This window comes from Lagenorhynchus albirostris, chromosome 2 (assembly GCF_949774975.1).
Source record: "Lagenorhynchus albirostris chromosome 2, mLagAlb1.1, whole genome shotgun sequence".
Taxonomy (NCBI): domain Eukaryota; kingdom Metazoa; phylum Chordata; class Mammalia; order Artiodactyla; family Delphinidae; genus Lagenorhynchus; species Lagenorhynchus albirostris.
This window is the reverse complement of record NC_083096.1, coordinates 104,832,093-104,845,188: the sequence shown is the minus strand read 5'-3', so window position 1 is coordinate 104,845,188 and position 13,096 is coordinate 104,832,093. Positions and strand designations below refer to the sequence as shown.

The 13,096-nt window shown below is 38.1% G+C and overlaps 1 protein-coding gene across 1 annotated transcript in view; it reads right to left on the bottom strand.

Moving 5' to 3' along the window:
* DIPK1A (divergent protein kinase domain 1A) overlaps positions 1–13,096 on the bottom strand; it is a 119,777-nt gene that overhangs the window by 2,804 nt on the left and 103,877 nt on the right. Inside the window, exon 3 of the mRNA XM_060139569.1 lies at positions 7,308–7,415. Within this exon, the coding sequence (XP_059995552.1) occupies positions 7,308–7,415 (108 nt within the window). The remainder of the gene's footprint in view (positions 1–7,307; positions 7,416–13,096) is intronic.

The window sequence follows — 13,096 nt, the reverse complement described above, 5'->3', positions numbered from 1 at the left end:
ACCACGATATTTTTAGTGTCCTCCTCTTAAAAAAACACACAAGCAACAAAACCGAGATTGAGCTGACTTCCTGAATTGCAAATTTGAAATCATACTTCAAAGCTTTTTTCCTTAATTTTTTTAAATTATAAAAGTATTGCATATCTAAATATATATGTATATTTTTGACCATGGTCATCAGTTTTATTATTTTCCATTTATTAAATTGTAAAATATCAAAAATAGAAAATTTACCATCTTAACTATTTTTAACATACAGTTCAGTGGTATTAGATTCATGAGGTTGTGCTACCATCACCACCATCTGTCTCCAGAACTCTTTTCATTTTGTAAAATTGAAACTCTCTACTCCCTGTTCCCCTTCTTCCCCCTGCCCCCAGCTCATCACCAGTCCACTTTCTGTCTTTATGATTTTGACTACTCAGTCTAAGTATCTCATATAAGTGGAATCATACAGAATCTGTCCTTTTGTGACTGGCTTATTTCATAATGTCCTGAAGGTTTATCCACATTGTAGCATGTATCACAATTTCCTTCCTTTTTAAAGCTGAATACTATTACATTGTAGGAATATCCCACATTTTGCATTTCCTTTCATCCACTGATTGACACTTGGGTTGCTTCCATGTTTTAGCTATTGTGAATATTATGAACATGGATATACAAATATCTCTTCGAGATCCTGATTTCAATTCTTTTACATATATACCCAGAAGTGGAATTTCTGAATCATAGGGTCATGCTACTTTTAATTTTTTGAGGAACTGCCAACCTGTTTTTCTCAGCGGCTACACCATTTTACATTCCCACCAACAGTGGGTTTCAGTTTTTCTGCCTTATTGCCAACACTTGTTATTTTCTTTTTTTTTTCCAGAATAAACTCACAGAGTTTTATTTTACTGAGCAATGCTTGTCCTGCGTTGTTTTACCACTTGTCGATATTTCACACTCTCTATACAACCAGAAAATGATTCCAAGGACACGTAGCAATCCTTCTTTTCTGGTTTTTTTTTTTTTTCTTTTTTTTTCTTTTTTTTCTGGTTTTTTTGATAGTAGCCATCCTGATGGGTGTGAGGTGGTATCTCACCGTGTGCTTTTTTTTTCTTAGTTCTCCGACCATGTATCGAACCCACGCGTCGGCAGTGAAAGTGCAAAGTCCTAACCACTGTACTGCCAAACAATTCCCTAATTGTGGTTTTGATTTTCATTTCCCTAATGACCAGTGATGCTGAGCATCTTTTCATGCACTTATTGCACATCTGTATACCTTTTTTCGAGAATGAATCCGGCTGTTTGTTTTTTTGTTGTTGAGTTTTAGGAGCCCTCTATATATTCTATATATTAATCCCTTATCAGATATATGATTTGCAAATATTTCCTCCCATTCTGTGAGCTTCTTTTTAATTCTACTGATATTGTCTTTTGATGCACAATATTTAAAAATTTTCATGAAGTACAATTTGTCTATTTTTTCTTTTGTTGCCTGTGGCTTTGGAGTCATATGCAAGAAATAATTGCCAAACCCAATGTCACGAAGCTTTTGCCCTATGTTTTCATCTAAGAGTTTTATTTATTTTTTATTTTTCAAAATATTTATTTATTTATTTATCTGGTTGTGCCAGGTCTTAGTTGCGGTAGGAGGGCTCCTTAGTTGCAGCATGCATGTGGGATCTAGTTCCCTGACCAGGGATCGAACCCGGGCCCCCTGCATTGGGAGCACAGAGTCTTAACCACTGCGCCACCAGGGGAGTCCCTAAGAGTTTTATAGTTTTAGTTCTGCATTGGGAGCACAGAGTCTTAACCACTGCGCCACCAGGGGAGTCCCTAAGAGTTTTATAGTTTTAGTTCTTACCATTAGATCTTTGATCCATTTTGACTTAAATTTTGAGAATGGTGTTAGGTAAGGGTCCACCTTCATTCTTTTGCATGTGTATATCCAGCTTTCCCAGTACCATCTGTTGAAAAGACAGTCCTTTTCCTATTGAATGGTCTTAGCACCCTTGTCAAAAATCATTTGAGGGACTGCCCTGGTGGCACAGTGGTTAAGAATCTGCCTGCCAATGCAGGGGACACGGGTTCGATCCCTGGTCCGGGAAGATCCCACATGCCGCGGAGCAACTAAGCTCACGAGCCACAACTACTGAGCCCGTGTGCTGCAACTACTGAAGCCTGCATGCCTACAGTCCGAGCTCCGCAACAAGAGAAGCTACTGCAATGAGAAGCTCATGCACCGCAATGAAGAGTAGCCCCTACTCGCTGCAACTAGAAAAAGCCTGTGCGCAGCAACAAAGACCCAATGCAGCCAAAAAAAAAAAAAAAAAAGAATCATTTGACCATATATGTGAGGGCTCTCTGTTCTATTCCATTAGTCTATATATCCGTCCTTATTCCACTACCACATTGTTTGATTACTGCAGCTTTATAGTAAGATTTGAAATCAGGAAGTGAGTCCTCCAGCTTTCTGGTATTTTTTTCAGGATTGTTTTGGCTATTTAGGGTCCCTTGAGATTGCATATGAATTTTAGGACTTTTTCTATTTCTGCAAAAAATTGTCTTTGGGATTTTGCTCAGGATTGCACTGAATCTTGATCACGCTGGGTAACATTAACATCTTAAAAATATTGTCTTCCAATCTATGAACATGGGATGTGATTACATTTGTTTATGTCTTTAATTTCTTTCAGCAATGTTTTGAAGTTTTCACTGTACAAGTCTTTCACCTCCTTGGTTAAGTTAGTTCCTAAGTATTCTTCTTGATGCAATTATAAATGCAATGGTTTTCTTAATTTCTTTTCTGGATTGTTCATTGTTAGTGTATAGAAATGCAATTGATTTTTGTGTGTGGACTTTGAATTCATTTATTAGTTCTAATGATTTTTTTGTGGAATCTTTAGGTTTTTCTACAAATAAGATCATATCCTCTGTCAACAGAGATAATTTTACTTTTTCTTTTTCTTTTCCCATTTGAATACCTTTTATTTCTTTGTTTAATTGATCTGGCCAGAACTTCCAGTACTATGTTGAATAGAAGTGGTGAAAGTGGGCATCCTTGCCTTGTTCTTAGATGAAAAGCTTTCAGTCTTTCACTATTAAGTATGATGTTAACTGTGGGTTTTTCACATAAGTGTTTTTAGTATGTTGAGGTAGTTGCCTTCTATTCCTAGTTTGCTGTGTGTTTTTATCATGAATTTTGTCAAACGCCTTTTCTGCATCAATTGCGATGATCCTTTTTTTCTCCTTCATTCTGTTTATTTGGTGTATTACAGTGCTCAATTTTCATATGTTGAACCAGCAAAAGTTAATAAGGATTAATGTGGGACTTCCCTGGTGGTCCACTGGCCAGTGGTTGGGACTCCGAGCTTCCACTGCAGGGGGCATGGATTTGATCCTTGTTTGGGGAACTAGGATCCTACATGCCTCATGGCGCAGCCAAAAAAAAGAAGGACTGGTGCTAGCTCTTCTTTAAATGTTTGGTAGAATTTACCAGTGAAGCCCACACGTGCAGGGCTTTTCTTGTTGGAAGGCCTGATTACCAATTCAGTCTCCTTACTAGTTATAGGTCTATGCAGATTTTCTATTTCTTAGTAGGTTTTGTGTTTCTAGGAATTTGCCCATTTCATCTAGATTATCCAATTTGTTGGTGTACAATTGTTCACTGTACTCTCATATAATCTTTTTTATTTATGTAGAACTGATAGTAATGTCCCCGCTTCATTTCTGATTTTAGTTATTTGAGTCTTCCCTGTTTCTCAGTTCATCTAGCTAAAGGTTTGTCAAATTTTGTTGACCTTTTCAAAGAACCAACTTTTGGTTTCATTGATTTTCTTTATTATTATTTCTTTATTATTGTTTTTCTATTCTCTATTTCCTTTATCTCTGCTGTAATCCATAGTATTTCCTTCCTTCTGCTAGGTTTGGGTTTAGTTTGCTCTTCATTTTATAATTCCTTATGTTGTAAAGTTTGATTGTTTATTTGAGATCTTTCATATTTCTAATATGTTTATAGATGTAAATATAATTTTTTAAAAGTCAAATTACACAGAAAGATAAAAGGAAAAGTTCTACACCCATTTCTCTAATTCCCAGAATTAGTCACTATTAACTATCTAGCTATTTATCAAACTAACATTATATGGTGCTTTACTCTGTGCTACAGTCTACTAATTTATCTTACTCCCTATAACAACCTTATGCAGTAGATACTATTATTATCCTGATTTAACTGATAGAAAAACTGAAGCAGAAAGAAGTGAAGCAGCATGATGAAGGGAATACAATAGTGGCAAAGCCAACATATTAACCCAGGCAGTCTAGTCATGCTTATATATAAAAACCAAATATGACCATATTAATTGGTAATAATATTAATCACTCCTCTGCGTCAAACCCTCTAATTCAATCAGAAAAAAGTCCAAAGCCCTTTTCATTGTCTGCTAGGCTTCTTATGAGCTGGCCTGCTTCTCCAACCTGATCTTTACCACTTACTCCCTGGGTCTCTATATCCCATCTACATGTGTCTTCTCTATGTTCCTTGAACCTATCAGCATTATTCCTGTTTCATGACCTCCTTCATTTGCTGTTGGTTTTGCCTGGAATGCACTCTCACCTATCTTCATACGGCTGGTTCCTTCACATCATTCAAGTCTCAGCCCAGATGTCACTTTAGGGAGGCCTTCCCCAACCCCCTACCTAAAATAGATCCCTCTTCCATCACAGGTCACTCTCTAACCCATGACCCCATTTTATTTTCTTCACAGCCCTTACCAATGTCTGAAATGATCTTATATCTTTTTTAAATTTTTACTTACTTATTTATTTATTTATTTATCTATTGGCTGCGTTGGGTCTTTGTTGCTATGCGCGGGCTTTCTCTAGTTGCAGCGAGCAGGGGCTACTCTTCGTTGCAGTGCACTGGCTTCTCATTGCAGTGGCTTCTCTTGTGGCAGAGAATGGGCTCTAGGCGCGCGGGCTTCAGTAGTTGTGGCTCGTGGGCTCTAGAGTGCAGGCTCAGTAGCTGTGGTGCACGGGCTTAGTTGCTCCGTGGCATGTGGGATCTTCCCGGACCAGGGATCAAACCCGTGTCCCCTGCATTGGCAGGCAGATTCCTAACCACTGCACCACGAGGAAGTCCTTGAAATGATCTTATTTCTTTATCGACTCTTTTATCATCTGTCCTCTTTCACATGAAACACAAGGCATATGAGGCCAGAGGCTTTGTCTGTCTTATTCCCCATGGTCTCTCCCAATGCCTTAAGCAGTACCTAGCACATAGTAGATACTCAAATATTGGACTTTATTTCAGAAATCCTCTTAAACATGGCTAGTAGTGTAGACTTAAAATCTATTTTAAATTTCTATAAAATGAATGAGTATTTATATTGGAAATTTAGAAATAATTTGAAGAAAAAAGATGAACATAAAAATCATGCAATATTCCACTGCCCAAGGATAACCAGTGTTGATTGTTTTTTCTTTATAAATTTATTTATTTTATTTATTTATTTTTGGCTGCATTGGGTCTTCGTTGCTGCATGCAGGTTTTCTCTAGTTGCAGCAAGTGGGGGCAACTCTTCGTTGCAGTGCAAACCTGCTCTGCAAGTTTCTTAACCTTGTGACCTCTCTTGCCTCAGTTTCTTTAACAATAAAATGGAAATAATGATAATACCTCTTTCATAGGGAGGTTGTGAGGATCAAAGAGAAATACATGAAAAGTTCTTAGAACAATGTTGACATATAGAAAACAATATAACAAACACCTGTGTACCTACTATCTTCACAACAGACCTTAACCTTTTGCCATATTTGCTTCATTTTTTAAAAACATTTATTTTATTTATTTTTGGCTGTGCTGGGTCTTCATTGCTGCACGCGGGCTTTCTCTAGTTGCAGCGAGCAGGGGCTACTCTTCATTGTGGTGCGCGGGCTTCTTATTGCGGTGGCTTCTCTTGTTGCAGAGCATGGGCTCTAGGCATGCAGGCTTCAGTAGTTGTGGCACGTAGGCTCAGTAGTTGTGGCTTGCGGGCTCTAGAGTACAGGCTCAGTAGCTGTGGCACATGGGCTTAGCTGCTCCGTGGCATGCGGGATCTTCCCGGACCAGGGCTCAAACCCATGTCCCCTGCATTGGCAGGCGGATTCTTAACCACTGTGCCACTTCCTAGGGAACACTTCCCTAGGAAGTGTTTTTAAAAAGATTTAAAAAGAAAGTGCTAGAAGGTTGATTGCACTTGCTTTTACCTTAGGATATCGTGCTACTTAAGAAATTGCTTAGAGATCTGTTCTAGAATCTATTAATAACTAGTGATGGAAGCTATCAAGTTTATTTTTTAAAAAATAAATTTTATTTATTTAGGCTGCATTGGGTCTTCATTGCTGCGCACGGGCTTTCTTTAGTTACAGCAAGCGGGGGCTACCCTTCGTTGTGGTGCGCGGGCTTCGCATTGTGGTGGCTTCTCTTGTTGCGGAGCACAGGCTCTAGGCGCGCGGGCTTCAGTAGTTGCGGCATGCGGGCTCAGTAGTTGTGGCTCATGGGCTCTAGAGCGCAGGCTCAGTAGTTGTAGCGCACAGGCTTAGTTGCTCCACGGCACGTGGGATCTTCTTGGACCAGGGACTGAACCTGTGTCCCCTGCATTGGCAGGCGGATTCTTAACCACTGCGCCACCAGAGAAGTCCCGGTTTTGATGTTTTGTTGTATTTTCTTCTAGCACAATGGTGTCCTATTGTTTTAATTTATATTTCTTTGATGATAGGTGAGGTAGAACTTTTTTTTCATTATGCTTATCAGCTATTTATAGTTCTTCTTTTGTGATTTAGCTCATCCTGTCCTCTGCCCATACCTCTAGTTTAATTCTTCATTCAGGTATGAGCTCAAATTTTATCTTAGAAAGGTCCTCCCTGTTCACCTCTTCTAAAGCATATTTCTACCCTCACCATCCCCTACATTTTTCATCAACCCACCCTGTGTACAACCTATATAAAACACACTACGTTCTGTAATTTCCTTGCTTATTTATTTATCTATCAACTGTTTATGTTCCCCATCCCTCTGGAATAATGTGACTCACAGGGAAGTTATCTTATCTATCTTAATCACCACTATTTTCCTAATAACTAAAACAGTGTCTGGAACATGCTGGGAATAGGGGATTTATAAACATCTGTTGGATGAGTGAATCAACGCATGCACAATTGAAGTATTTAAAATGTCCTAAAGTTCTAGTTCAAGAATGCTCTTAACAATGCTTTAATTTAGTTTAAGGTAAAATCAGAGAGCACCATAAATCTGGACTGTTTATTCATAATGTCCATACCTGATTGTTGGGCTTGGTTGATAAGCATTTTCCAAAGTAAAGAGTTTCTGTGACACAAAGGCTATTACATGCGGGCCCATCAATAACTCCAGTCTTGTACTTGTCACACTAAAAACCAGGAAATAGAAAAGTAGTTAATAGAAAAATGTTCTTAAGAAGAAACATTAAAATATTTTCAAATTAAGCAATTGACAAAGGATTAATCTCCAAAATATACAAACAGCTCATGCAGCTCTATGTCAAAAAAAACAACCCAATCAAAAAATGGGCAGAAGATCTAAACAGACATTTCCCCAAAGAAGATATACAGACTGCCAACAAACACATGAAAGAATGCTCAACATCACTAATCATCAGAGAACTGCAAATCAACACTACAATGAGATATCACCTCACACCAGTCAGAATGGCCAACATCAAAAAATCTACAAACAATAACTGCTGGAGAGGGTGTGGAGAAGAGGGAACCCTCCGGCACTGTTGGTGGGAATGTAAATTGATACAGCCACGATGGAGAACAGTATGGAGGTTCCTTAAAAAACTAAAAATAGAATTATCATACGATCCAGCAATCCCACTCCTGGGCACATATCCGGAGAAAACCATAATCTGAAAAGATACATGCACCCCAGTGTTCACTGCAGCACTATTTACAATATCCAAGACATGGAAGCAACCTAAATGTCCATCGACAGAGGAATGAATAAAGAAGATGTGGCATATATATAATGGAATATTACTCAGCCATAAAAAATAATGAAATAATGCCATTTGCAGCAACATGGATGGACCTAGAGATTATCATACTAAGTGAAGTAAGTCAGTAAGAGAAAGACAAATGTCATATGATATCACTTACATGTGGAATCCAAAAAAAAGATACAAATGAACTTATTTATAAAACAGAAACAGTCTTACAGATATCAAAAACAAACTTATGATTACCAAAGGGGACAGAGGGGGGAGGGATAAATCAGGAGTTTGGGATGAACACACACACACTACTATATATAAGATAGATAACCAACAAGGACATACTGTATATAGCACAGGGAACGCTACTCAATATTCTATGATAACCTTTAAGAGCAAACAATCTAAAAAAGAATATATGTATATGTATAACTGAATCACTTTGCTGTACACCTGAAACTAACACATTGTAAATCAACTATACACCAAGAAAATTAAAATTAAAAAAGAAAAAACATATTAAAGACACCATAAAGAGATATCTATATTCTTTAAGAGAAAGTCCTATGATGAAAAGAATTCAGGCTTTGGATCGGGACAGACTTGGATTTGAATACAAGCTCTGCTCCTTACTAGCTATATAATGATGAGAGATCTTGTTGTGACTAGGGTGTGCATAGAATTTTGAAACTGTTTTTCCCACTTAGCGTGGCGGCCTGAGGTGGTATGGTACCTACTCTCTGTGAGAAGGTAGGCATTCAATTTTTAAAAACGGCTCAATTTTAAAATAAAAAATAAAGTTTTAAATACCAAAATATTTTAAAATAACAAAATTAAGTCACGTCTGTCATCTTGTCATCTTTGATATTGCCCCCAAAAAAGAAAAAGATGGAAATTCCCTGGCAGTGCAGCAGTTAGGACTCTTAGCTCTCACTGCCGAGGGCCTGGGTTCAATCCCTGGTCAAGGAACTACGATCCTACAAGTCAAGTGGCACAGCCGAAAAAAAAAAAGGAAACCAAACGCTTTGACAAAATAAGGTATCAGTGTAACCCTAAGGCACAATAAATGAGGATGGCCTGCAAAATACAGTGAAAATTACAGCAGAGTACAGAAGGATGCTGAGATTAAATACCTGCTGTGACCTCACTTCTCAGACAAAGTTGGCGGAGCACTAAATAGGTGGTACACCAGAGGAACAGAACCATCACTCTGGTTTGCAATGAAAGTTTAAGGGGCACAAGCTGTGGGAACTTCCAAGGACTCTATCTGGCATTGTAAAGTAGCGGGGCAAGGCAGTGCTGATTGATAAAATCCTTAAAAATGTTATCTATGTTGGAGGCAGTCTGTAAATAAACTAAGCATTGGGAGAGACTATATTATGAGCATCTCTGTAGTTGCTGGGGAGATAGCCTAAACCAATCTGTGTGAGTGTCTCCATCTCATCTTTTCTTCTCTTTTACCCCCCCCCCCACACAAACTCTGGGCCACAGAAGTTTCACCACTTGCTCATTTCACTGTCCCAGTTGATTCTTGCAAATAGTGGTTGAAGAACTCCTTCCATTCAGTAATGAGTAATACTCAAAAGAAACAAGCAGGAGATCTATACAGCAAATGTACAAGGAAAAGGAGGAAAGGAATAGGAAAAGGACATGTCAAATAAAGAAATTTTCCAGAAAAATACTGCCATGAAGCACACCAAACATACTGTTATGAATTCAAAGGACTTAATGAAACAGTTTAAAATAATGTCTCAAAGCAGAAGACATAATGAGAGACAAAAGAAGTAAATGTAAAATAAGCAAGCAGAACTCAAAAATTAAGAAAAAGAAAAAAATCGAAGAAATTAAAGTCACATTATGAATGGGGAAAAAAGGGGGGGCAGACAAAAATAACAACATAGTAAGACTTATGAGGGCTAGGTTGAAAAAGTGAGCAAAATGAAATGGAAATTTAAAAAGAACTAAAAAGAATTTGAGATAAAATTATAGATATAGAAGACAAAGGATATCCAGCATGTCCACGGGAGGGAGAATAGAACACGTAGAAAAGAAAAAATAATCAAAGTAGAATTCAAGAGAACTTCATGTAAGTGAGAGAAGTCTTTAATCTACAGATTGAAAGGATACACACTGTCCCAAGGAAACTGACACAGAATGACCCCTGTGACATATCCCATTGAATTTTACTGGACTTCAAAAATAAATAATTCTTTGAACATCCAGGCAAAAAGATCAAGACACTTTTAAGGGGAAATAAATCAGATTGGCCTCAGATTTCTCCATAGTCACATTCAAAGGTAGATAACAGTGGTGCAATGCCAGCAAAGTCTGAGAAAGGAAGTGTGACCTGCCTGTGTCCTAATTTTCTCATTTGTAAAAGGGGATGTACCTACTACTTGATTTATAGCATTATTATGAGCTATAATGGTTTAATGAGGATAGATCACCTGTGATTTCAATAAATGCTCAAAATAGCTCTTTTTATTCTCCATAGCCAAACTTTCTTACAGGTAAAAGGTGTTAAATGTTTTTGAACATGTAAGGATCAGAAGATAGAATTCCCATTAGCAACTCTTGAAGAACTATTAGAGAATGAATTTTAGGCAACCAAGAGATGAACAGAGAAACTGAACATGTAAGCCAGTTGAAATGTAGGACTGGGATGAAAACAACTGTGGAAATCTATTTCATAATAATTGTTAATATAGTATATGGTAGTTACTAGATACTTACCATGTGTCAGGCACTGTTCCAGTGCTGTACTTTTATTATGACAATAGCCCTGTGAGGTAGAACCTATTGTTATAGCCATTGTAAAAATAAGGAAACAGAAATAGCTATTAAGTAACTTGCTCAAGCTACAAAATGATAAAGCCAAGATTCCAACCTAGGCAGGCTGGTTCCAGAGCTCCTTCTCTTAATCACTACTATATATTGTTCAGAATGTTAATATTATAAATTATACCAGTAAAAGTAATAAAATTAACAAGAACCAAGAAGGAGAGATGGAAGATGAGAGATGGCAAAAGGATGTTGATTTCCTTACCTTTATTATTTTTTAAATGTTTATTTTATTTATTTATCCCCCCGCCCCCTTTTTTTTGGTTGAGTTGGGTCTTAGTTGAGGCACATGGAATCTTTGTTGAGGCATGCAGGATCTTTTTGTCACGGCACGTGGTCTGCTCGGGTTTCTCTCTAGTTGCAATGTCCGGCTTCTCTCTAGTTGTGGCACGCGGGTTCCAGAGCACATGGGCTCGGTAGTCTGTGGCACGGGGTCTCTCTCGTTGAGGCACACGAGCTCAGTAGTTGTGGCATGCGGGCTTAGTTGCCTGTGGCATGTGGGATCTTAGTTCCTCGACCAGGGATCGAACCTGCGTCCACTGCACTGGAAGGTGGATTATTTACCACTGGACCACCAGGGAAGTCCCTGATTTCCTTATCTTTAATATCCAAGGTGAAAAGATAATATTGGGCTTCCCTGGTGGCAGAGTGGTTAAGAATCTGCCTGCCAATTCACGGGACACGGGTTTGAACCCTGGTCTGGGAAGATCCCACATGCTGCGGAGCAACTAAGCTCGTGCACCACAACTACTGAGCCTGTGCTCTAGAGCCCACGAGCCACAGCTACTGAAGCCCAGGAGCCAAAACTAGTGAAGCCTGCACAACTAGAGCCCATGCTCCGCAACAAGAGAAGCCACCGCAATGAGAAGCCCGCGCACCACAACGAAGAGTAGCCCCCACTCGCCGCAACTAGAGAAAGCCCGCGCGCAGCAACGAAGACCCAACACAGCCAAAAATAAATAAATAAATTTATAAAAAAGATAATATTTATATCTTATAAATCAAATAACAGAGACAGAAGTATATTCAAAAGTATAGAGATGACTAGTTGAAGAACTAATAATAATTAAAATTAGATGGAGTAAAGGAGATGGGATGGATGGAAGTATAATAATTTTGTCATTGCTTGTAGTGGGGAATAAATAGATATGGTCTAAAGCAATAAAGGATAAAGTATACTTTTAAAAGTTATAGTATAAGGCTAACCACTAGAAGAGCTAAAATCTGAACACAAACCTTCCTAAATTATCAAAAGGAACACGTGTAAAACACAGAAATATACACCCTCTAGAGAAAGATACAAACCAAATGAATCCTTAAAAACAAAGTAGGTTATAAAATGTGATACAGAACTAAGACATATCTATAAATGTCAATGGGATAAGCTTACCTATTATAAGAAAAATATCTTTAGAAAACAATGTCAAAAAAGTTGAAAATAAAAGATGGTACAGGTATACCAGCCAAATGAAAAGAGAAAAGTTAAGCCACAATGTTATACCAGATGAGGTTGAATTTTGGGAGGTGTGGGGGGGGAGCATTAAAAAGGCAAAAAAGAAAAGCTCTTTATAATGCTAAAACATATAATCCACAATGAAGATATTACAATACTACAGTCATGAATTTCTATTAAGAATAAAGTAACATCAAAATTGATTCAGTGAAATCTATAAGAAATAGAAAAAGAAATAAACAGAAAGGCATTAGAAGTAGGAGACCCTAAATCGCTTTTCTTAGTCTATGACAGATAAAAAAGTTTACAAAAAAAGATACAGAAGAACTCAATAATCTAATAAGGTAGATCTAATTGCCCTGAGAACAAACAGACCTTTTCAAAAGCCCGTGGAACATTTACAAAATTACACCAAAACCTCCATACATTCCACTAAGTAGATATGGCAGAAGCAGTATGCTCCAATCACAATATGATAAAAATTTGAAATTAACAAAAAATCTATCTGGAAAATTTTAAATATTCTTTTAATTCTTGAGTCAAAGAGAGAGCCTAAAATGAAATGTTAAGCAACTGGGAAATAAAAAATAATAATAAAAACAATTTAGGGACTTGCCCGGTGGCGAAGAGGTTAAGAATCCGCCTGCCAAAGCAGGGGACACGGGTTCGATCCCTGGTCCGGGAAGATCCCACATGCTGTGGCGCGACTAAGCCCGTGCGCCACAACTACTGAGCCCACGTGCCACAACTAGTGAAGCCCATGCACCTAGAGCCCGTACTCTGCAACAAGAGAAGCCACTGC